Source organism: Rana temporaria, chromosome 2 (assembly GCF_905171775.1).
Source record: "Rana temporaria chromosome 2, aRanTem1.1, whole genome shotgun sequence".
NCBI classification, from domain to species: Eukaryota; Metazoa; Chordata; class Amphibia; order Anura; family Ranidae; genus Rana; species Rana temporaria.
Window position 1 is genome coordinate 108,831,330 of NC_053490.1, and position 24,333 is coordinate 108,855,662.

Here is a 24,333-nt window from a genome sequence, read left to right on the forward strand (position 1 = left end):
CTTTCCTGACCTGCAGGATGGCATGCTCATTTGCCCCCCCCCACAAGCCGCCACTGGTATGCAATTTTCTGCATTTGAAAAAAACTGAGGTGACACCAACATAGGTGTGGACAGGGCACATAACTGACCTGCATAAAAACTGAGGTAATTGATGTCTCTGCAAGTGAAATCTGCGCGGTTTCCCTTCCCCTCAGTTTTCATGCACATATGGTCTGAATGAGCCCTAAAATAGAGCACAGACAATGCACGTTCTTGATGTTGTAATGTGAAGGCGCCCTCACAGAGACACAGCACCATCTCCTGTCATGTCACTATTACCACATACTGCCTCTATCTGAGTTTTAGTTCTGTCTCTTCCTGACTCTAGAGTGCTGAGTGAGAACACCATCCGTCATCATCATACACAGTACAGGAAGCCACGTCTGCAGTCTACCAGTTACCACAGCAACTGAATTAACCCCTCCATTGGCTGTTCTACAACGGTCCAATCAGATAACGTGAAAAGCCTGAGGTAGACCCGCCCATAGAAAGCTGAAGTGGAAGTGACAAAAGGGATAATGATGTGTCCACCAATCCGTGAGGGTTACAGCATCCTTCACAGAACAAGGCTAGCCAATAGCAGACGCTTCCGCTTAGAAAATGCGTGTAGACGAGCGTCCTACTGGCGGCGCTAGATGACGTTGACCAATAGTAGGCTTCGGAACGCGATGGCTCATCCTCCCGCCCGCTGCGACCAATGGGCTAGGAGTGTGGGCGGTGCGCCTTTTGCGGATTGACAGCTCCAGTGACCAACCTGAGTGTTCCTCCACGTCGGCAGGATTGAGGAAGATGGACGCGGTAATACTGGTGAGTGAGGCCGCAGAATGGGGCAGAGGAGAGGCCGGTGTGTGCTGACTGAGAGGAGAGGCGGGTGTTCTGTGTGTGCGGATACATGGGCTGCCTCATGCCGGCTCTGTGTGTGGAGGGGCAGCGGCTGCTGTCTTCCTGTAGCGGACATCTGGGGCCATATAGCAGCCATCAGTCACAGGTTACACTGGGCTGTGTGTGTTATATGAATGGACAGGGCGGTGACACGTCATGTCATGTGTGACTGATGAGGGGGACACCTCTCCATACATGTGTTCTGTATTACCTTCCCACAGAGACCTCCATCTCCTCATATAATTCTATACCATAGACTTCCTTGGCACCCCAGATGTTTTGGAACTACATTTCCCATGGTGCTCAATTCCAATGCAGAGTGCATGAGCATCATGGGAAATGTAGTTCCAAAACATCTGGAGTGCCAAGGTTCTCCACCACTGTGGGATCGCCAACTCTTCCATTCTGTCACCCAGCCATGGGGATTCTGTGGCGACAGTCGCTCCTAATGCTTTTCTATGATCTGTTTATTTCGCACAGCCTCCAGCGAGCACTGGGAGGACACCCCACCGATCCTGGCATATCACTTTTTTTTTTTGTTAGAACTTTAATGAAGTGACAATTCATTAAAGCAGTATTAACCCCCCCCCCCCCCCCAAAAAAACCCATTTAATATATTGCAGCTTACCAATTCTTAGATGTGATGGCTGCATTAATTTTCCTATTTTCTAGCCAGTAAGTCTGTTGTTTGTCAAACAGAACAAGCTCTCTTGCAGATGTATCAGTTACAGGGATGAGACAAACCATTTACCACTGACAGTGGGTTGTTGCTGCAACTGCTTATAAAGTATTAGCTGGAGTTTGGTTAGTGTAGCTACATCTGCTATTACTCCCCATCCCCCAAACTGGCAATGCCGCTGTCCAAATGTGCCTCCTGTTTCCTTCCTCCAGAATGGGGACACTCTAATACAGGAGGTGTGTTGCTGGCCAGATCACCAGGTGTAAAAAGCCTAAAAAAAGAATCATAATCCAGCCATCACATATAATGATTGATAAGCTGCAATGTTACATTGTTGGGTTTAATTCCACTTTAAAGTGGAACTTTACCCATAACAACTTGAGAACAACAATGCTCTTTAGCAAGGAACATACAGTCCACATTAATAATTATGCTACCAAAATGAGTGTGTGCTGTAAATTGTCTCCAGCATTGCTCCTGTATCTTATTCCTGGAGGTAGCCATTTTGCTGCAGGCCAAAGCCACTGAACAGCAGTAAATCATAAAGCAGAACTAAGCCCATCCATGTAACTGTTTCAAAAAACAGATACATTCCTGGAATGCTGGGAGTGCTAACTGTCACATTTGCTTGTGTCCTCAACCAAACTGTCAAACCATTAAATGTCCAGTGTCATAAGCAGCTTCCTTGGCTGTAAAGTATAGTGGGGTTTAAAGGGTCACTAAGGGCCCTTTCACACAGAGCGGATCAGTAATGATCCGCTCCGTGTGTCCGCAAAGCTCAGCGGGGATCCTCCGTAAAATCCCTGCTGAGCTGGCAGCTGACAGGGCAGTCCCCGCACACTATGCAGGGACCGCCCTGTGTTTCCTCCTCCCTATGGGGGATCGGACGAACCCGGACCGTATGTCCGTGTTCATCCGATCCGGCAGACGGAAGTAAAATAGGTTTTCTTCCGTCTGCAAATGCGGATCTTTGCGGAGGCGGACAAATTACGGGTGTCAGCGGATGTTCATCCGCTGACACCCGTAATCACATAGGGACCCATGTATGTCCCGTTTTCATCCGCAAACGGACGGATGAAAATGCGGAAAGGGCCCTAAAGGATTTTTTTTTTTTTTTTTTTTTTTTTTTTTAGCTAAATAGCTTCCTTTACCTTACTGCAGTCCTGGTTTCATGTCCTCATTGTTCGTTTTTGCTTTGATGTTGCTGTAATTCCTCTCTGTTCTGGACACTTCCTGGTTGTCTGTTTCCTGATCACCACAGTACTGGGAGATTTCTCACTGTGGTGACTAATCAAGGAGGTGTGTCTAAAACCCCTCAGCACCAATCCAGTTTCGTTTTGCAAAACCTTCACTGCCATCTATTGGCTTTTTGTCTCTGTACATCAGAGAACCAGGAAACAACAGCAAAAACAAAACTAAACTGAAGGTACATTATATGATTGTTTTTTTTATCTATTTTTAATCATTTTTAAAAGGAATCAGTTAACTATTATGTCTCTATACCCTGTAAACAGTCATTTCAGCAAAAACATTTTTTTCCTTTAGTGACCCTTTAACTCCACTGTAAGCCTGTCAGCAGATTGGCCTCTACAAGTTCGGTAGTGCCTAAAAATAGAGAGCAACTGAGCATGTGCAGAGCAGGGTGAGACAGTGTATTACTGGATTTTAAAGTAGTTTTAAAGGCTGAAGATTTTTTTACCCTTGGGGCGCCTTTCACACTGGGGCGGGAGATGCGGTGGCGGTAAAGAACCACTATTTTTAGCGCCGCTTTACCGCTAATTCCGCGGCGCTATTCGGCCGCTAGCGGGGTGCGCGGTATAGCCGCGCTGTCCCATTGATTTTAATGGGCAGGAGCGATATACACACCGCTCCAAAGATGCAGCTAGCAGGACTTTTTTCCCATCCTGCTAGCGCACCGCTCCAGTGTGAAAGCCCTCTGGCTTTCACACTGGAGAAACAGCAGCAGCTGTTTAGGGTTGGTTTGTTTTCAGGTGCTATTTTTAGCGCAATAGCGCTCCAGTGTGAAAGGGGTCTTATTCATTCTATGCTTGAAGGTAAAAAAAACTTCAATGTGCAGCTCTCCCCTTAGCCCCCCCCCCCCCCAATATTTGGCTGAGATTTAGCAGCATTGGCTCCCGCTGCTGTCAAGTACAGCCAGTGAGGCGGGGGCAGGGCTGTCTTGTGGACACAGGTTACCGGCTTGGGAGTGAGCATGCACGAGTCATCCTATAGCAAGCTATACAGTTAACCTGTGATCAACTGTTAACTTGGCGCAACCTGAGCTCTAGTTCTCCCTGTGTGAAGGGGGCGTATGCTCTTTCCCTCCAATCGGCACTGTGAAGTCAGATCCCCGCCCCCTGCAGCTAGAGCGGAGAAAAAAAATCATTTGATCTGTGTTTTTAGAACGATCTATACAAGAAATGGCTGCCGATAAACGGGTACAACTTATGTAGGAGGATTTCTTTCATCTGAGGCCAGTCGCTTCACTAGCTATGTGAGGATTTCCAACTACTTTAAGGTGCTTGCTGTGATGGATGAATAGTAAAGGTAAAATGCTTCCCTCAACTGGAGGACCTCGAAGGTTGGTCACACAAGAACAAGTCCAGACGTTTGAAAATGTGATCTCTGATCAACCAACCTGAACTCAGATCTTTACCTTCAGCATTTTAGACTTCCTTTTGCTTTTTATTAACTTGTATCTACGAGATTGTCAATATGATTTTTGAGTCCAGCTGAAAGAATAACTTCACTTTATGCGCACCAGAGATGGACTCTCTTGGATTCTCCATCAAACTTCCCTAAAGCAGTACAGACTTCAGACCCACACTACTGATGTGTATGTATATGCCCCCTTTTTACCTGGTATCCTATGAAGTCATAGAAAATAGGGGTCATGTCTGCCTTCCGCATGCATGAATATCTGCCCAACCATGCCAGGGTCAGATAACTTGCAAATATTCCATAGGATGCCAGAGAATACACAAACAAAACCCTGTGTTGGTTAAGACAAAGGGGGACAGGACATCCTTTTTGTCTTCGGAAACTCCTATCACCTCTTCCTATCACAGTCTTATAATAAATCTAAACATTGTTTGTGTGTTGTGCCAGACTCTCATATCAGGACTTCAATGAGCTCAGACCTGCTCATTACTAAATGGTCAGACGTCCTGTTCTGAAACTTTCTCCTTCATATCGTCTCCCCATCTTCTCATGAAGCTTGAGTTATCAATTAAAGTTTCTCATCTGTGAAGTGTTAGAACTGGCAGCTTTAAATAGGGATATTTCAGCCAATAGAAGGAAGACACCCCAGACACTGGCAGATCTCCAGCTTCACCTCCTGTCTCAAGTCAAAGATATATGGAGCTTGCTTAATACCATAATACAAATTGCTTCATTGAAGTATACAGCAGCCTTTTCAGTTATATAAGAAACATATTTTTATAAGTTGTTCCTATGTAAAACGTTAGATCATGATGTTATTGATGGGTCGGAGAAAAGGTATATATTGCCAGCTTCAGTTGTAATTTTGAGGCTTGCTGCACTTTGATATGAAGTTAAAAAGTTCTCATTTAGAGGTAATCAAGGTATTCCTTCAGTCACTTTCATGTCGCGTTAAAAGTGGTTAGATTTTTAGCAGGTGTTTATATTGGTAAAAATATATGTTTGGCAAGTTGCTGCTGTTTATGTAAAAGAGCAAAAATAAATCAAAGCTTTATCCTAAAAAAAAAAAAAAAAAAAAAAGTGGTTAGGAGCTGCCCAAGTAATATAAGTAAAATATGATTCAATAAAAGTAGTACTATAATCGATAAAACATAACAGTAATATAGTCTTGTGTCATGCAAAACAAACTATATATACATAGAGCTTTCAGCAAGAGTCCATATAAAAAAAGATGATTGAAACGTTGGATCACAGGTGTGACCAAAGAGGAATACTCCTTCACCAGTGAAGAAAAGAGTCTTCAAGATGTATAATCAGATGTATCGCCAATACGGAGTGACAACCAGATAGCTAAAATCCTCCACCAACAAAGCATGTAAATCTGCTTACCAGATCCCGCCGGTCCCTTGATTATAGGGGACCCCAGGTAGCATGAAGGTATAATGGATTGCAAAGCCACAAGCTGGATGAAAGCAATCTATTGGAAATCATCACCTCGTTTCATTAATCCAAAGCATTGATGTTCATATTTCATAGGTATGGGAAGAAAAGGGGGGCCTCGATCGTGTAAAAACCTTTAAAACTTTATTATAAAAAATTGTACATGCTAAACACTCCCAATTTTGCAGTGATTAGAGAGCCTTGTAGTCTGATGTCCCGGCCGGATACATACAGACCAACCCATCCAAACAGGGAAACCAAGCAGTCCAGGGGAGTGATGCCGATGTACCGCACGTTCCGCCCTACTAGTTTCTAATATATATATACACACACTATTATTTTTCTTTTTAGGTTACACACACTTTAAAGCAGATTTCTGAAATGAGAAAAAGAAAGTGAGAAGGGCTAGCAGGAGAAAGGGAGGTAGTGAGACAGTCTGTCAGACGACGGCAGCTCTAATCATGCAGCAATCCAGGAATATATCATTCAAGGTATCACTGTTTGAATATCAGAACCATCACGGAAAAGAATCTAAGGGCAGTTCGCTCTTTTATTCGCAGAAGGAAACTGAGTTTATCAAACCATCCCTTAGTGGTGGGGAAGGTGCTTGTGTTCCAATGCCCTGGAATTACAGCTCTTGTCACTAATAAGTAAATAAAATTGGGCAAGAGACCAGGTCCTGAAAACACATGATCAGTGGACACTCACTAAACATGGATCGCTATGCCTGGGTCGAATAAACAGCATCAACCTATATCGTGGCACTTGGATAGATGTTATGTAGTAAGTGAGGGCACGGGTATCATCTGGTAAGACTATTGGAAGCACTTTTCTTGGGCTACACTAGCTATCGAGAGTTTGTGCGTCTGTATGTAAGATTTGAATTTACAGCAGACTTAAAGTATAATTAAAGGCAAAACTTTTTTTTTTTGTTTTTGGATAGAGTTGAGGTGGATTAGGACCTCTGTCAGTTTTTATTGCTGTCTGTGCCACTTTTAGACATATACCCTTCTCTTTTAGTCCTGTTTACCATTATCAGTAAAAGCAAATCCTACATTTTGGGCTGTCCGCAGAAAAGTAATAGAGGGGAAATCTTCAAATGGGGACACTAGTTCTGGTAGCCTGGGGGTCCCCAAGGAATTCCCTTGATTTGCAGGGATTTCTGCTTACTTCCTGTTTGACTATGAGACAGGAAGTGAAGGGTATTCTCCATAATGGGACACAGATGGTGAAAAAAAAAAATCTGAAAGGGTTTATAACACACCCTTGCTCTATCCAAAATGGGGGGGGGGTGGTTTCCTATAGTTCTACTTTAAATCTTGGTGTTGATTTAGATGAGATTGGTTGTCTAGTACAGTGTTTCTCAACTCCAGTCCTCGGGGCGCCCCAACAGGTCATGTTTTCAGGATTTCCCTCAGATGAAAAGGCTGTGGTAATTTACTAAGGCAGTGACACTGATCAAATCGCCAGTGCAAAATAATGGAAAGCCTGAAAACATGACCTGTTGAGGCGCCTTAAGGACTGGAGTTGAGAAAAACTGCTCTAGTATGATCTAGATTCTGGAATACATTCACGGGTTAATGTTCGGAGCAAAGTATGCCTAGTCCCTTTTGATTAGGAACATTTTGATTGGATGGATGTTATTAAATCCCATAAACAATTAGCTCCATGTCATATAGCAATGTCACAGCCTGCCCAGTGTTTAATGGCTGGGTCAGTATTTATTTACATCAGCCTTTGAGAGGTAATTGAACGACTAGTAAATAATGTGCGCATAAGAATTAATTACTTACTTCCCACCTTAGAGCAGCATAACGATCAGATCCAAATCACTCATCTTCCATCTCGAGAGTGAGATTAATCAAACCCTGGAGCGCCTTGTAGCTATTTTTGTCTAGTAGCAATAGATTTGTGAAATGATTAAAGGAGCTCTTTAAATCTACTCGGTTTATTAATAATGAGTTGTTTTCTGATTAATACAAAGCATCCAGGTAATGAATGGGGTTAGAAGTGGCTTTAGTTTGGCCTAGTAATATGCTTAGCTGGTCCTCTTGGCAGCAGTTGTCTCTACATAGCAAGTTTACAGAGGGATTCAACGGGACTTCACTTAGGCTGGGTTCACACTATCTTCACATGCGGCTCACAGCAGGGGTCCGGTGCGTCCCTGTTCACCGGTTTCAGGTCAGATTTCGTCCTGAATTTTTGGCTGAATTCGGACCTGAAACAGACCAAAAGACACACAGGACCCCTGTGCAAATTCTGGCTCCATAGAGAGCCGGTAAAAGTCTCCTGCTGTTGCGAATTGGATGTGGTGAATTCGCAATAGTGTGAACCCAGCCTAAGACTCCTTTCACACTTGGGTGCTTTTCGGGCGTTTTAGCGCTAAAAAATATTGTCTGTAAAGCGGCTCTCAAGCCACCCCAGTGTGAGAGCCTGAGTGCTATCACACTGGGGCGGTGCGCTTGCAGAACAGGGAAATCAAAATTCCTGCAAACAGCATCTTTGAGGTGGTGCAGGGCCGGTGTATACATCGCTCCTACACTGCCCCTGCCCATTGAAAGGGTTGAGCTAATAACCCTTTCCTCAGCCTCTAGGGAGGGGGGGGGGGGGTTAAAAGCGCCGGTATAACAGTAAAGCCTGCACCGCCCCAGTGTGAAAGGGGTCTTAAACTGCTGCAATTTAAAGCTTTGGCCGTTCATTAGCACCACGGGGTGTGACTTCCAAAATGCTTTGTCAGCGCTGGCATTGATTCACTGCAAAGTCATCAACCCGGCTATTGCTGCAAATGCTAAAAAAAGAAGGCTTTGGTATTTTGTTTACACTTGCATTTATAGGTACAACATGCACCTCATAGTGAAAAATGAAAATTGTCACCCGCTATTCTTTATTTTTTGGTGTCTGCTGATAACTGTGTCCTGTTTGCTACAGCAGAGGAGGAAATGTAAAGCCCCCCCCCCCCTAAAACAATAAGCATGTTATACTTACCTGCTCTGTGCAATGGTATTGCACTGAGGACCCCCAACCCTCCTCTTCTGGGGTCCCCTGCCAGGGCTCTTAGCCCCTTCTGTTTTGTGTCTGCCCCTATTGAGCTCACTTCTGAGCTGGCACAGCTGTGGCTTGGATATCTGTTATTGTTTTAGGTGTGTCAGCTACTTTGCTCAACTGATATTTATGTTTTTACTACTGATTTCCAATAGTTTGGTAACCTTTCCCTGCCTGCTGAGCTCTGTCTACCATTTGTATCAAATAAAATATTGATCTTTGTAAATTAATCCTTTGAAAAATATATTGGTGAATGTTGACATTTACCTTTTTTTTTTTTTTTTTTTTTCTTTTTTTTTATTGGTTTGTGTATATATCTTCTTAAATAATAAGAAAAAAAGAAGTTCATATATACATGTAAAATATAACATTGCTTTTGAATAACCCACCCACCACAAATTTTGAACAGGTGAACAAAGCAAAAAATGTTTTGTTGTACCCATGGAACAAATCTATAAGAGCAAGTGCATAAAAGTGTAATGGTCACATCAACAAGTCTCATCAAGGTAAATCCTGCGGCATAAGAGAAAATACAGTATTCTTCAACTAGACGGTATACATAGCTGATGGAAGCTTGTGGTCAGTGTTTGAGGTGAAGTTCTGTTATACACTCAGGCTGTGAGTATGTGGAAGTCAGTGCATCACAGAACTTTGTCTCGAGGGCTCCGATGCAGCAGGAAAGTTGGATCCTTTAAAGAGGTAGCTGCTGATTTGGATGGTTAACTGATATTTTAATTTCTGTACTACTTCCCAATTGTTCCCAATGGCACTTTATTAAATGTTGCCAGACGCAGAAATTATGGTAACAACTGCAAGGTACAGATGGACTGTACTGGCATTTTGTGGAATGCAGCCTGTTGATTTACCAGAAATGAGTGACGTCCATATGGAATGGTACGCTTTGATAAGGGTTAATATAAGTTTTGTAAGAGCATGGCTTCTTTTCCTGGGTAATAAACTTTTGCAAGCCAAGTAGACAATGTAAAGGGTAAACGTAAGTTTTTTCTACCTTTAGCCCTCGTGCACACTGGACATTTTTACAGCTGCTGTTTTTGGCTTCAGACATTTTTATTTTTTTCTGCAGCCAGTAAGTATCTTATGTGTCCATGCACACATAGGCTTTTATTAGCATTTTTTGGCAGGGATGTATTCTGGCTGGAAAAAAACCCCAAAACGAGCGAGTTTTTTAGCTGTAAAAACGCTCTAACTCCAAATGCTGAACAACGTGGCTATTCGGCATTTATGAGCCATAACGTTTTGTGGGAGCTGAAAAACGCTAATGCAAAAATGCTGCAGAACGTGGCATTCTACAGCTAAAGCTGTTGCCGTGTTTTTTTTTCTTCTCCAGTATGTATGAGGCCTAAAGGTTTATGTAGAATTATATAGGAACAGATCCTCAAAGTGGAATCATTGAAATGCTTAAGTTACAAGCCACGATGTGTTATAAATCTGGATCCATTTTATATTTTACTCCTTTTTTTTTTTTTTTTTTTTTTTTAACATATTTCCGACATTTTATAGAGGGAGGGAGATGGGGAGTGCTTGTGGAATGATGGTGACTTTTTTTTTTTGCTCTTTCTTCTGACAGGACCCCTCGTTGTACACGGTGAAAGCTGTTCTCATATTAGACAACGATGGCGAGAGGCTCTTAGCAAAGGTATGCTTGAAAAATCACACAGTATGATTAATCTCTGAAAATGTGTCAACGGTGGCTCATACACGGGCTCACACTTGGATATCATTAGTCATGTCCTAATCTGTATGTATGTGTGTAAAAAAAATATATATATATATTGTTAGGTTGGCAATACATTATACTATCTGTATACTTTTTGTACAATTACCAAAACTAGGTGTTATGAAGACAAACCTGAGCAATCTAGTCAGTTGGTATCTAATCAGACAGGCCCTCGCACTATATAGTTGATGGTGAATCTAAAGTAGATTTTTGGTGCTGCATCGTGTATGGTCAGCCCTGAAATGCCGTAGTTGTAGCGCCCAATCCACAATCCTTCCTTTGTTCCATTAAATTGTAATGTTCTTGTTTTGGGTTACTACGCTCTAGACATCGTATTGTGTCGGTGTACGTCAGGGGTAGGCAAGCTCGGCACTCCAGCTGTGGTGAAACTACAAATCCCATCATGCTTCTGCGAGTCATGCCTGTTATTGTCAGGGTCTTGCAATGTCTCGTGGGACTTGTAGTTTCAAAACAGCTGGAGGGCCGAGGTTGACTACCCCTGGTGTACATGGTCTGACATTGCAAGTTTAGACCTTCCTGCTCTTGAAAATTATTCATGTCAAGGATTACAACTTTTTGAGGCTTACCACTGGTACTTCTTGATTGATGTATAAAAAAATTATTTTTTGGAGTTTCATTGTGAACTCATGCTCAACCACTGTGACCTGTTATATTGCTTTTGGTGCTGCTCACAGTAGAGGTGAAAGCATATCCATGTGTTCAAGAGAATGGGGAGCAGGCTTATCCTGATACCAATCCAGAGGGCTAGTAAATGTAAAGAGGAAAGGATCGCCACTACTCCCGACCAGTGTGTGTGTGTGTGTGTGTGTGTGTGTGTGTGTGTGTGTGTGTGTGTGTGTGTGTGTGTGTGTATATACACACATATATCTCCACCGAGCCACACACCCTAAAGCATTTTTGCCCCGCCAACCAGGGCTTTATGAATAGGGTCCAAGCTCCTATGGGCATGGTTAAATGTAGTAAGGTGTGGTGTTTGGAGATGTGTAGGCTGAGGCCGCTCTTATCGTTTGTTCACCTGGGTTGGTCGTGCATAGTGACGATTTTTTAAAGGCTAAGTTAAAATATTTGTAAAGGCTGAAGGTTTCTGACCTTGAGAGAGAGAGAGAGCGCGAGGGGGCGGGCTGAGCCTGCTCGATTGCCCCCATTGCAAACTGCTTGCTCTGGGGGCACTTGGCAGGATGGAGGGCCAGGAGTGTCAGCGGGGGACCGAAGAAGAGGAGGATCGGGGCTGCTCTGCAAAACCACTGCACACAGCAGGTAAGTCTAACAGTTATTTTTTTAAAAACCTTATTGACTTAAGGATTACTTTACCTTTTTTAAATATATATATATATATATATATATATAAATGCACATATATTTGAAGGAAAAAGATGTGCATTTATTTTTGATTAGATTGTGTGTGCAATGTCAGGCTCCTGCACACACTGCCTTCAGCTCTGTTGCCCATTTTAAAGAAATCTATAAACTTGATTATAAACTTTTCTGTTATTATTATTGACAGTACTATGATGAAACATATCCATCTGTGAAGGAGCAAAAGTCATTTGAGAAGAATATCTTTAATAAAACGCACAGGACAGACAGTAAGTGGAGATCGTCTTTTATTTTTGTACCATTGCTGAAGATCTCAAGGATGTGAGTACTGCAGACCTACCATTCTGCCATTTTTCTTTTACAGACAAATGCAAAAGGGGAATGCACATATAAAATCTAAAATGAATGCATGTTACTGTGTACTGGGAAATGGGAAACAGTATATACATTTTAATTCAACTATCAAGAGTAACTATATCAGATAAGAGGTTTTTGAATTAATCTGACACAGAAAATGTACTGTTGCTCCTTCTTGTGTCATAGGACAGGACATACTGAGACATCTTATCCAAAACCATGCTCTAGAGTCTAGGGTGAAAAAAGTTATTTTGAAAAAAGAGTCACACGGAACACAAATCACATTTTCCAATACCTCTGATCATTTATTCTTCAGTTTGACCTGATTGGCCACAAATGCATCAGTGTTTGATAGATAGAATCAAATCAATATTCTGATTCAAATGTGTGGACATGAATCAATTTGTGAGATCTCCAAATAGAAGTCTTGGTTCCACTTCTCACTGGCTTCATTTTTGGGTCGGTTTTGGATTTTACATTTTTTTTAAATTTTTTTTAACCTGTAAGGCAAAAGGCATAATGAGCTAGTTTGCACCGCATACTAGCTCATTATGAAATACTTACCTTAGAGCAAGGTGTCAGCAGGTGATTTTGGTCCACGTTGAGGGAGCTGACATTTTCCTTCTGCTTGTTTCCAGGTGTCGCGGCTCCGGCGCTGTGAGTGGCCGGAGCCGCGATGTCTTCACTCCCACGCGGGAGACTTCTTTCCAGCAGCGTCTGCATGCAAAGTGAACCATACAGGTTTAGATGATATTCTTTTTACCTACAGGAAAGCCTTATTATAGGCTTACCTGTAGGTAAAAGTAAAAAAAAAGGGTACACAACCACTTAAACGGACTTCATCTGCAGATCGAACTTCATCCCTTTTGATCTGTAGATGAGTAAACCGAAAGATACAATGTTTCTTGTTGTCTTACTGTTGGCGAAGCAATGGCTGCTTTTTTATTTTTTTTTCTGCTCCAATTGCCAGGACTTTTTTTTACAGCTGAATGAGTCATCGGTTGTTAAGGATGCGGCGGGCTTGCTCCTTAACAACCGTTAACAACTTTTTTTTTTTTTTTGCTTACATTTCAGCTGTTAGTGGGGGAATTCCACTGACCGCTGAAAGAATCGAGCCTGAAAGTATCATTTCAGGTATCGGAGCGTTTTGAATGAGTACTGATACTCATGCAAATGATTGGTATCACCACCGGTATCGGTGCAACCCTAGTTTAAAGTAAACACATGTCTTTCGCCAGTTAAGGGGAAGCATCGGGTTCAATTTTTTTCCCACCTGCTATTTCATGTTTCCTCTCTGTCCTATTCACCAGCTGCTTTGGAAGTGCCCGATACTTGTGAAAAGCAGGACTATTCCCTGTCTGTGTACCCTTTTTGTAAAAGCATTCTCCACTACCGTGCTATCTGCCGTTTAGACGGTCTCTTGTGAATTGCCATAGATTGGATTTGTCATTCTCTTCTTGTCTCTGCAGGTGAAATAGCGCTTCTTGAGGGTCTGACTGTGGTATATAAGAGCAGCATTGACCTGTACTTCTATGTTATTGGAAGTTCCCATGAGAATGAGGTAATTAAAACAGTGTATTCTGCTTGTAAATCCTTCTTTTTTTTTTTTTTTCATCTTTACATATCACTTTGTGTAATGCGTTACATTCTTTGCTTGTCTTAGTAAACAAAAAAGCAAATTCCATTTTATTTATTTTTTAAATGTGAAAATAAACTACCTATAATTTTGCTACGTGTTTTGACATTTAGGTTATCATTCATTTAACTATCCCAGTATAGCCGTGCCCCTGCTTTTTGTTTAGTCTATGTATGCTTTGCAATACATGTAAATCAAAACTGAACATTAGGAAAACTGCTAAATGCACAGATGAAATTATTACGATATATGGAAGTTGTTTTGTTTGCTGTTGGATTCCTTTCTTTGTCCATCCAGTTCTGAGATCTGCACCTAGCACATCCCTGTCTGGAAGTGCAGCAGATTTTTCAGTTAACACTTACAGGTCTTTTCACTTAGCCTGTGAAAGAAAAAGCAGAAGACGTGAGTTCATATTTCTCTCATTCTCTTAAAGTGAGCCTGTGCACAGACTATTCACAATAAGAAGTAAGAGCACTTTAAAAAAAACAAGCACTCAATCACCTCTGTAGCTATAGGCACTGTGCAGGAAATTTATCTTCAATGTTCACAACATATACACTCTCTCTTTTTTTTTTTTTTTTTCCTGTTCTCCATGGATCTTGGCAACCTCTCAGCTTTTTGACTTGGGATCCATTTACAGCTATGAAGGTGCGACAGTGCACACACCATTTTGCAGATGCGTTTAAGGCAACCCATTCATTTTAGTGGGCTGCCCTACCTGCAAAAATTGTACAATTTTCTTAAATTTTATTTTGCGCCGCACCAAAATGCATGGTCAAATACCTGTGTGGTCTATCTGCTGGTGCTTTTGTTTGTTTTCAAGCATTTACCAAATAGATCACACAGCCCCTGCCATTGCTGAATGTTGATCCACAAGAGCAAAAGATCCTTTGGTGGCAGAAGGGCTGTGTGATTTTATCTGCCAGCTGCTTGTAAATATTCACAACACCATCTGATAGATCACAAAGCCAATACAGCTTTGAATGATCTGTGGTGAGTGGAGTGGTCCCAGTCCCCTGCTGTGCCAAATGGAGGTGCTAATCTCCAGCATGCACCTGCCTGCCAATGACTTGTGCTGTCAGTCAGCCCTGATTTGTTCATTATTTGTCTCCTTGCTATATCAGCAACTGAGCCACAGATAGGAATGGAAACATATGGAGCTCATGAAGCACATGGGGGATTTAATAAAGCTCTTAATATGTGGTGGTAATTTACTACTTTTAATAATAGACTAGTTCTGGGTCATTGACTGTACTGGAGCAATGAAGTGAATGACAGCTTTGGAACATGTGCCTTAAAAAACTTGTCTGCAATGGAAGCTTCCATTTTTGTATCCTGATACTTCAGCTTCATTTAGATAGGTGATCTTATTGGCTAGTAGGGAAACTTGGAAGATTGAATGAAAGCCCAGGCAAAACCTACATTAGAATATCATTTTATCTTCTTATATCCTATGTTCAGATCACTATGCCATTCACTTTTCACATTACCATCATACAGTATGCTCAGTTTGAATTGCCCACCCGGCAGCCTCCTCTGGAAGGCGCTGCGGCAGCCTCCTCTGGAAGGCGCTGCGGCAGCCTCTCCCGGAAGGCGCTGCGGCAGCCTCTCCCGGAAGGCGCTGCGGCAGCCTCTCCCGGAAGGCGCTGCGGCAGCCTCTCCCGGAAGGCGCTGCGGCAGCCTCTGCAGGCATTCTGATGTCATCAAGTACAATGCAGGACCGATAGCCCTGCTTTGTATGTGAGGATTGCAAAGGGTTGCCAAAAAGCAGAAGCATCAGGGAGAAGAGGAAAGCATATGATTAGATAAGTAAAGGTCCTTACAAAACCTTGTAACTACTTATAGTTTTGCTCCAGGTGCTCTGCTGGTAAATAATCCAGTATCTCGCAGCAATGTAAGGGCATAGACCAGGGATAAGCAATTACGGACCTCCAGCTGTTGCAAAACTACAAGTCAGATCATGCCACTGGGTGTAATGCTTGTGGCTATCAGAGTCTTGCAAAGCCTCACGGGACTTGTAGTTCTGCAACATCTGGAGGTCTGCTAATTGCATATCCCTGGGGTAGACTGTCTTGTGCTCGATCCAGAAAGCAGTGGAGCATGAGGGGATGAGACACCGCACACCACAAGCTCAATAGGTGGAGAAGAATGTGAACAGCCTCAGCCTGGATCTACTCCTAAGCCATGCCCTCCTGATATATTTCACCTTCGCCCATCGGGGGCCTTAGTCATAGAGGTCTAAAACCTCTTTGTGTCAATAAGGTACCTATAGTGTGTTTTCGAACAAATGGAGGTCACAGATTATCAGATTACTGACATAGGGCAGTGAGGTAGTTTAAAAAAGTGTGGGTTTCATGAATTTAGTGCTCATTTTTAACTTTTGAATGGAATGTACCTTTTTTTATAATTCATTACGTTTGTACTAAATGTTGTCTTTGTGTGTAATTTTCCTCTTCCTGCTATGTCATTGAATTGGGATATTGAAAAAGAGGAATAGCATTTAAGTGATTAAACTCGGCCATTAACTGGTTTTGGTAGAGGTAAATACTGACACCCCTGAACCTCTCTAATGGCTTTCAAATAACTATTAAGTCATCTTGCATAAGCCATTATGACTTATTGGCTTTAGGGTCACTTTAAATTGTTTGTTCAACCTGATATAGTTCAGTAAATGATTCTGAATAGCACTTAATCTTGAACTCTGTGGCCTACATTCACACTGCATTAAATATAGATTTATGTTACAAGAAATGACCCTACTGCAGTTCTAGATTGTAGCTTGGTATCTCTGCAGCAGCTCAAATCTCTCTTGGAAAAGGTGTATTGGGTCTTGGTTTAATAAAGGGGAAGAACGCTTTTTTTTTTTTTCCTTCATTGTCCTTACGCTGTTGCGTTGTAACTGTAGTATTCAGCGAAGGTTTTTCTGTTGTCAAAGCGAAATGATCTGATCCGACGAATAACAGTGGAGCTCTACATTAGCTTCTAATCAGGCCCTAATACACCAGGATTTTTAGTACTTAAATTTGTGTGTGTGTGTGTGTGTGTGTGTGTGTATATGTATGTGTATATATATATATATATATATATATATATATATATTATGTGAATGGCTATATGCCATTTCCTTCTTATGATTCGGCTTAATAATATCCATGGTGACATTAAGGGGCAGGCAGCTGAATATATTTACTCCCCTTTGCTGATCATTGCTATTGTTCAGTGTTGTCATTATGCACTATTATATAACTATCGCTATGCTTTGCATATCATTTTCTTTTTATTATGGTCTGTAGTAAAAAAGGAAATTATTGCATAATTTGTGGCTTTACAATACACAGCCGATGGAGATCTCGACCTTCCTTTTTTATTTTATTTTTATGTTTTTTTTTTTTTTTTTGTTTTTTTTTCCAGACAGCCTTTGGCTACTTTCAGGTCACTGTGTTTCTGGTTCTGACACTGCTCTACCTCTAAATCCCGTGCAGCAACCCACTCTCACACTGCAGCATGAGAGGGAAGTTGCACTTGAATCATGATTAGTCCTGTGGCTGTGCCAATTTTCACTATCTGTGTGGCTGGTAATGAGCCATTTGACAGTTCAGTTTTAGTTAAATCATTCCAGCTTTTCTGAAAATGATGCTTGTCACTTGCTCACTTTCCATTTTGTAGTTGATTGTCTGATCTGCATGTTAAATTGCTGGCTGCTAGTATAATCTCACATCCTGCATTTCTTTTCATCTCCCATACAGCTCATGTTGATGGCTGTTCTGAATTGCCTTTTCGATTCATTAAGCCAGATGCTCAGGTACGTGATAAGATATTTGCCATGTAACTAAAACATTTTTGTCCTGTGCTTCCTTTTAGTGACACCAATTTCTGTTATATCATAGGTGTGTTGTCAACTGCATTTATGTAGTTAAAGAAGAACTTTACTCAGTTTACTTGTGTTTTTCAAATGTTGAGCTATTTTAACCACTTAAGGACCGCCTCCTGCACATATACGTCGGCAGAATGGCACGGCTGGGCACAAGCACGTACCTGTACGTCTTCTTTAAGTGCCCAGCCGTGGGTCGTGCGACCCAGTCCGAAGCTCCGTGACCGCGGGACCCGATTGCCGCCGGTGTCCCGCGATGGGTCCCCGGAGCTGAAGAACGGGAAGAGGTGTGTGTGTGTGTGTGTGTGTGTAAACACAGCTTCCTCGTTCTTCACTGTGGCGCTGTCATTGATCGTCTGATCGCCTTTCCCTTATATCAGGGAACAATGACGTCACACGTCCAACCCCGCCCCTCTACAGTTAGAAACACATGAGGTTACACTTAACCTCTTCAGCGCCCCCTAGTGGTTAACTCCCAAACTGCAATTGTAATTTTTACAGTAAACAATGCATTTTTATAGCATTTTTTGCTGTGAAAATGACAATGGTCCCAAAAATGTGTCAAAATTGTCCGATGTATCCGCCATAATGCCGCAGTCATGAAAAAAATCGCTGATCGCCGCCATTAGTAGTAAAAAAAAATAGTAGTAATAAAAATGCAATAAAACTATCCCCTATTTTATAAACGCAATAAATTTTGCTCAAACCAATCGATAAATGCTTATTGTGACTTTTTTAATTTTTTACCAAAATTATGTACGGTACAAGAATACATATCGGCCTAAACTGAGAAAAAAAAATGTTTTTTATATATCTTTTTTTTTTGGGGGGGGTATTTATTATAGCAAAAAGTAAAAATGCATGTTCCAGTGCTGGTTGGGTACTTTGTTAGAATTATTGTGATGCCTCCTGGTCTTCTCAGACTAATGAGATGGCGTTGACAAGCATCCGGTGTTTTGTACAAAATGGTATGCAGACACTATTTTCCTACAAAGGCTCTTCCTTCTCTTGACTTGAGTTTCAAAGGAGTCCTGGGATGCTACAGAGTGGGGCTTAATATTTTTTTGTCATGCATAAGTTATTCTCTTTGCATTGCTCCGCACAATAAAATCCCCCCCACCCCCAAACTTGTTGTTGCCACTGTGGTCCTAGGAAATCTCTGGGGCCATGATGCACCATCGCTATTTTTACTCTTCCCTCATTCTACATCCATATAGAAAATAGGGGAGGGACATTTGAATGACCAGAATGTTGAGTTTAAAATAAGGTATGAAAAATTAGTTTTTGAAGGAAAAGATATTCCCTTGGTTGTATGACTGGAGTTCTGTTTTATAATTGTGAATAGTTTGTTTTTATTGGTCTGAAGTCAAATATGTTTCTCTTTTTTTGTTTTAATAGAAAAAATGTAGAGAAACGAACACTCCTGGAGAACATGGAAGGGCTGTTCCTTGCAGTTGATGAAATTATAGATGGAGGGTAAGCGACGTCTTGATGTCTGTCCTGACTTTTCATGTGTGACAGCTAATATACAGTGACATCTGTGCTTTCACTAAGCGTTCAGTGTCATCAATAAGGAAATCTGTGGAGTATTGCCGTACCCCATAGTGCTGCCGTTTCTAGTTTGGTATTATGCCATCTAAACCAAAACTGCTTTTCACTTCTACTTTCCAGGTTATAAAGTCTTTAACATAAAATACTGCATTGATTTCTTGTCTCTTAAAAAGCCGGAATGTTGTCTGCTGAAATAACTGCCAGCAGCTTAGTAGTTAAACATCCAGCATGAACATCCAGGCAATTCACATTCACAAATGAAGACAGTAAAATCCTCTGTGATTGTAAATAGAAGTGTTAATCTGGAAGTTGTACATTTTCCGTCTGTGCTTGTTTTTGTTTGAATTGTGAGAGAGCAGCCGTTGCCACCATAGAGACTCTACAAGGAGAACAGCTCCTAACAATGTCATTACGGCATAAGTGCTGCTATGTAGCCGTGTAATGACATCATTAGGATTGATTCCATCATAGACTTCTGCAGATTGAGCTTCCGTGCTTCAGCTATAATGGCATGTAAGAAGAGGGTTCGCTTTAACTCTTCTTTGTCTGGAAGGATTTGGTTGCCGTTAATCAGTCTTTCTTTTTCTCTCTGTACAGAGTCATTTTGGAGAGTGACCCCCAGCAAGTGGTTCATCGTGTTGCACTGAGGGTATGTTGAAACGGTGTATGAAACAAGAACTTTGTAGAGCAAAAGCCGTTGGGGTTCACCCTGTCTTACTCTACACTGAACTAGATACATGAGGGAGAATCTAAATGGTTGTTCCATAATAAATGCTTAACTTTACTTGTATAGAATAGATATTGCCTGGGGTTCATAAAGACTAGTGCAGGCAGATTTTGTGAAAGTGTCTCTCATGCATTCTTAAAGTGGTGCAGCATGAGCCAAGTACATGTTCTATCTAGATAGTAGTATGAATTTAGTGTATTCTTCGCCACTTTTAGAATGCATGAATGCACTCAATTCATACATCTGTCTAGAACTTGTACTTGGATTTGGCTTATGCTGTGCCACTTTTAGAATGCATGAGAGACACTTTTGTAAAATCTGTCTGAGACAATTTTTCTCTCTGTAGACCAAGAGAGAGTTGGTCTTGATTGGCTCCACTTTGACATTTGGTGCAGTCAATGGGCGACAAGGTAAAAGTGTCCCATTTAATGCCACACAAGGTAAAAGTGGCTAATTTTTAGAACAGCCTCAATTTGGTGCTGTCAGAACCAAAAGTGTTGCAAATGCTTCATGAATTTGGTGCAATACATTAACAAAACACTTGTTTTCTTTTCATGAATTTGCAGGAACCGTTGGGCTGGGTTCACATATATGCAAATTTGATGCGTTTTGAACCAACTCCTTATGGAGCCGGTTCACACATCTCAAGGCTGGTCACCGTGCATTTTGAAAGAGAGCCCTGTTCAGTCCAGTTCAGGTGCAATTTCAAGTAAAAAATGTTCACTGTAATTGCTCCGGACTTGAAAAATTGTGCTGAAACGTCGACCGGACATGTTTAAACTGAGCCTAAAGCAGGCTTGCATATGCACTGATTGTTGAAAGTAATACAGAATCAGATTGTTGAACTGGTTTCAAACTTTCTTGCCCAAGCCTGTTGCAAATATTGACTGTTTTTTAGGATTACCTTTTAGATACCACAGAGCTTAAAGAGACCCGAAACTGGGTTTACATTTTTTTTTAAGCATGTGCTCACAAAAAAATAAACTTCCATTTTGCCGTTCATTCGCCATAGTCCCATTATATTCCCACCTTCTCTTGCTGGCTCCAGAGCTGAACTGGAGACCGCCACTAATGTGTACTGCTTATTCCATAAATGCTAGTGAGGGGTAAAAGGAGAGGTTTGGGGTCTAAAGGAGAACATTACAAGGAGGCAGAAAAACACAGTAAGGAATAATTTCATATAAAATTGATTACAGGGCAATTATGCAAGGGATGGATATAGATTTATTTTTCAACAGAATATTTTGTGTCTCTCTAATTTTCTCAGCATGTCAAATAATAAAGCTACACAGAATCTATTTTTTCTAGCAGTGCCCATTTCTTATATTTTACCTGGAAATGTCCCAATATTGGTCCCATCATACTCTCCAAGATTACATGGAGGACATTGGCCTGAACATATTGTTACCCTACATCATTCAGGGAGCCATTTTAAATAAATATCATTGTAGATTGTGTACATTAGTAGTAAAAGCCTTCTACTCTTCTAAAGAGCTCTTTGTTGAGTAATATAGGAACTGTTGGATGCTCTTTTGAGCGTTGCGTTGGATTAGCCAGTGCTGAAGTGGTTAAGTGCCGTATCACCATATGCTGTTTCTCTTACTAGCATCTGTCCCATGGGCCCTCCGCACAGCTCACAGTGAACGACCTGCTGAGAAGGCAGATTTATGAACCCCATTAGCATGCTGTTACACTGTTTGCTGTGCTCTCATAGGGATCTGTGCCCAGCTACTGGCAGAGCCACCTGCAGAGCTACCAAATGATGGAAGAGGTGTCATTGGCACTGTAGCAGAGCAAAGATCGGTAGGGTGTCTGGAGGTTAATATGGAGAAAGGCATAGCGGGGGATGAAGGGGCGCTTGGGGTGCTGTCTTAGTGTTTGGTGGAATGGTTTTAAAATTGTATTCCTGGTACTATTATTGTAGCATATGAAGTCATTTTCCAATTCTATTTTTAGGGTGATGATGTTCCTCTAACAGAACAAACGGTCTCTCAGGTAAGCATCCCTAACTCCAGCACATCAGACTTCCATGATGACATTACTTACTGTGTGTGTGGGAAGAGGGGGATAGGAATTTAAAAGTGCTACAAGGAGCTCACATTCCTCACCCTTACACAGAAGTAAATATATAAGTGGCGTCTAATATGTAAGAGTGACAGTTTGGCATTTAGTGATGTCTTTTCATTATCATTGGCTGGCAATGGCAACAGTTTACATATTTTTATTTGTGTGTGTGTGTGTGTGTGTGTGTGTGTGTGTGATAAGTATTCTTCTCTGCTTGGATTCTTGCGTTGCCAAAGTTATACATTGATTGACCTGGGTATTGAAATGGAGCTTAATAAAATATTTGGTGTAAAAGCAACAAAACCTGATTTTGTTTTTTTACAAAAACAAACCAATGCAATAAAACATACAGAACCAAGGCACTTTGCTGCTGAACTGCCACCTTACATTTAGACAGATTCTTGTAAATTTTGGTGTATTTTATAGACTAGGGTGATTGTGTATATTCAGACCAAGAGTACATATATCAATTAGGCTGGGGCTTAAAGTGATTGTCATACAAATATATTTTTGAAATCAAATCCTTATTTTGTGTAAATAACATAGTGTGGGCAGATTTTTTGCCAGACACAGGCTGTGTCACGCCCCTCCAGCCTTTGTGTGTACAATAAGTTGGAGGTGAAGCCTCCATTAATCTATATGTAATATCCCGCCCCCCTTGTGTTTAGCTGGTTAGTGGGCATGGAGGAGAAGGGAGGGAGTGGGCTGTCATTTACCACTGTGCCGCTCAGATGTGATGGTGTGGAAATGCTCAGCATAGGAACTAAGCATGCACAGAGTTGCCACCACAGCTGCCAAGTCCCTTGCTGAATTTGGGACATGAACAGAAGGTGGAGAACAGCAGGATCAACCAGGTTTTTTGCAGAATGCTAAAAACTTATCTCCTAGGGACTGAGAATGAATGGCATGTAATACACCATTTATTGATAGTTTTTTAGAATGTGGGTTTAGTGACATTTTAACTTGTGTAACTTTATTGGGGAAATGCAGAATATATGCAAATTAAAAAAAAAAGTCAGTTAATGAATATCTGGGTATAGTGTCCATGTTCTTTTGTGTATTAATATTATCTGTTCCCCCCTTTTTTTTTCTCTTAGGTGCTGCAGTCTGCAAAAGAGCAAATCAAGTGGTCACTCCTCCGATAGCGAGTTCATCTGTTCCAGGACATGTCCATTCCATCTTTTTTGAGACCTCCTGTCTAGTTCCCAGTTCCTACCCTTTGACTGTTTATATCCCTATGGTTTAAAGCAGTAGCACTGATGTCTACCACAGCAGCAAGAGGCAATAACTCATTGCATTGAAGTGCATTACAAATGTTTGCCGCCTTGTTAAAATCTTTATTTTATGTAACTTTACATTTGGCTACTGGTATGTGGAAATGGCGTGTAATTGGTTTCCTATCCTGCTGATGGTGAGAGCATAGATAAAGTACATATGACAGCCCTAACGTTTAAAAATGATCAGTCATTGTGTCAAGTTGCAGATTTTATTGTAGAGATTACAAACAAATTCATTCTTTACAGTAAACGACTTGGACTACTGAGGGCCACAATTGGTTATAAATGTGATTATTATTGGAAACGGCATTGTAAATGTATATAATAGACAGAAAATAATTCACACTATCTCCATCCCTCTCGGCTTCATGGGAGATTATGCACATACTGCCTCACCCATTTACACAGTTAGCAATTGATTTACTCATCTAGGGATATTTATATTTTTATATCCACAGCACACAGGTTAAAGATGGCCACACGCATTACAACTGGGTTGGACTACATATGTATTGCCATATGTGTGGCCAGCTTAAGACTGATGCATGGATCAACAGGAGGCATTTCTTTTTTAACAAACTGAAATTGTGTATTATAACTTTGAGGACCAATGTAGAGTATGCCATGTATACTTGTGCTATGTACTTCACCTTAAAAGTACAACTTTAATACTAAAACTTGCTTCTGTATTCGATAGTAGGATCATAAATCCTTATACTGAAGTCCAGAAGCAGCTGCTTTGTACTGAGGTTATGGTCTTCTATTGCTATCCAAAGTGCTGTACAAATTTGAGACCTTTATAATGATTAATAAATGACATACAAATATTAATGTTTTGGTTACATTTCTCATTTCGATATCGACAGCAAGTTATCTCAAACCACTTTAAGACCAGTCATAGTTTTAATTTGCAATCAGAATTGAACACACAGGATCTGAGTTACCAAAAATTTAAAATACAAATACCGGTTCATGTCACCCCAGTTTCCACTACTGTAAATGGGGCCCAAGTTTAATTCTCATGTGAATAA

The 24,333-nt window shown here is 41.3% G+C and overlaps 1 protein-coding gene across 2 annotated transcripts; it reads left to right on the forward strand.

The window, feature by feature from the left end:
* Positions 1-691: 691 nt before the first annotated feature.
* COPZ1 (COPI coat complex subunit zeta 1) lies at positions 692-24,133 on the forward strand. Of its 2 annotated transcripts, none has more exons than XM_040340748.1 (9): positions 692-846; positions 10,332-10,400; positions 12,007-12,088; positions 13,646-13,737; positions 17,559-17,614; positions 19,082-19,159; positions 19,832-19,883; positions 21,918-21,956; positions 23,123-24,133. In XM_040340748.1, the coding sequence occupies exons 1-9, from the start codon at positions 829-831 to the stop codon at positions 23,168-23,170; spliced, it is 534 nt and encodes a 177-aa protein (XP_040196682.1). In that variant the 5' UTR covers positions 692-828; the 3' UTR covers positions 23,171-24,133. The 2 variants fall into 2 exon arrangements, with proteins under 2 accessions (XP_040196682.1, XP_040196681.1); XM_040340747.1 differs by lacking the exon at positions 692-846 and adding an exon at positions 917-1,027.
* The last annotated feature ends 200 nt before the right edge of the window (positions 24,134-24,333 follow it).

What these genes read in the sequence shown, in the direction of transcription:
- COPZ1 (XM_040340747.1), top strand. Translation starts at nt 932, where the DNA reads ATGGGCTGCCTCATGCCGGCTCTGTGTGTGGAGGGGCAGCGGCTGCTG. An exon ending in GCGAGAGGCTCTTAGCAAAG is followed by an intron (nt 10,401 to 12,006) that starts GTATGCTTGAAA and finishes TATTATTGACAG; the next exon opens with TACTATGATGAAACATATCC. An exon ending in TTCATCGTGTTGCACTGAGG is followed by an intron (nt 19,884 to 21,917) that starts GTATGTTGAAAC and finishes TTCTATTTTTAG; the next exon opens with GGTGATGATGTTCCTCTAAC.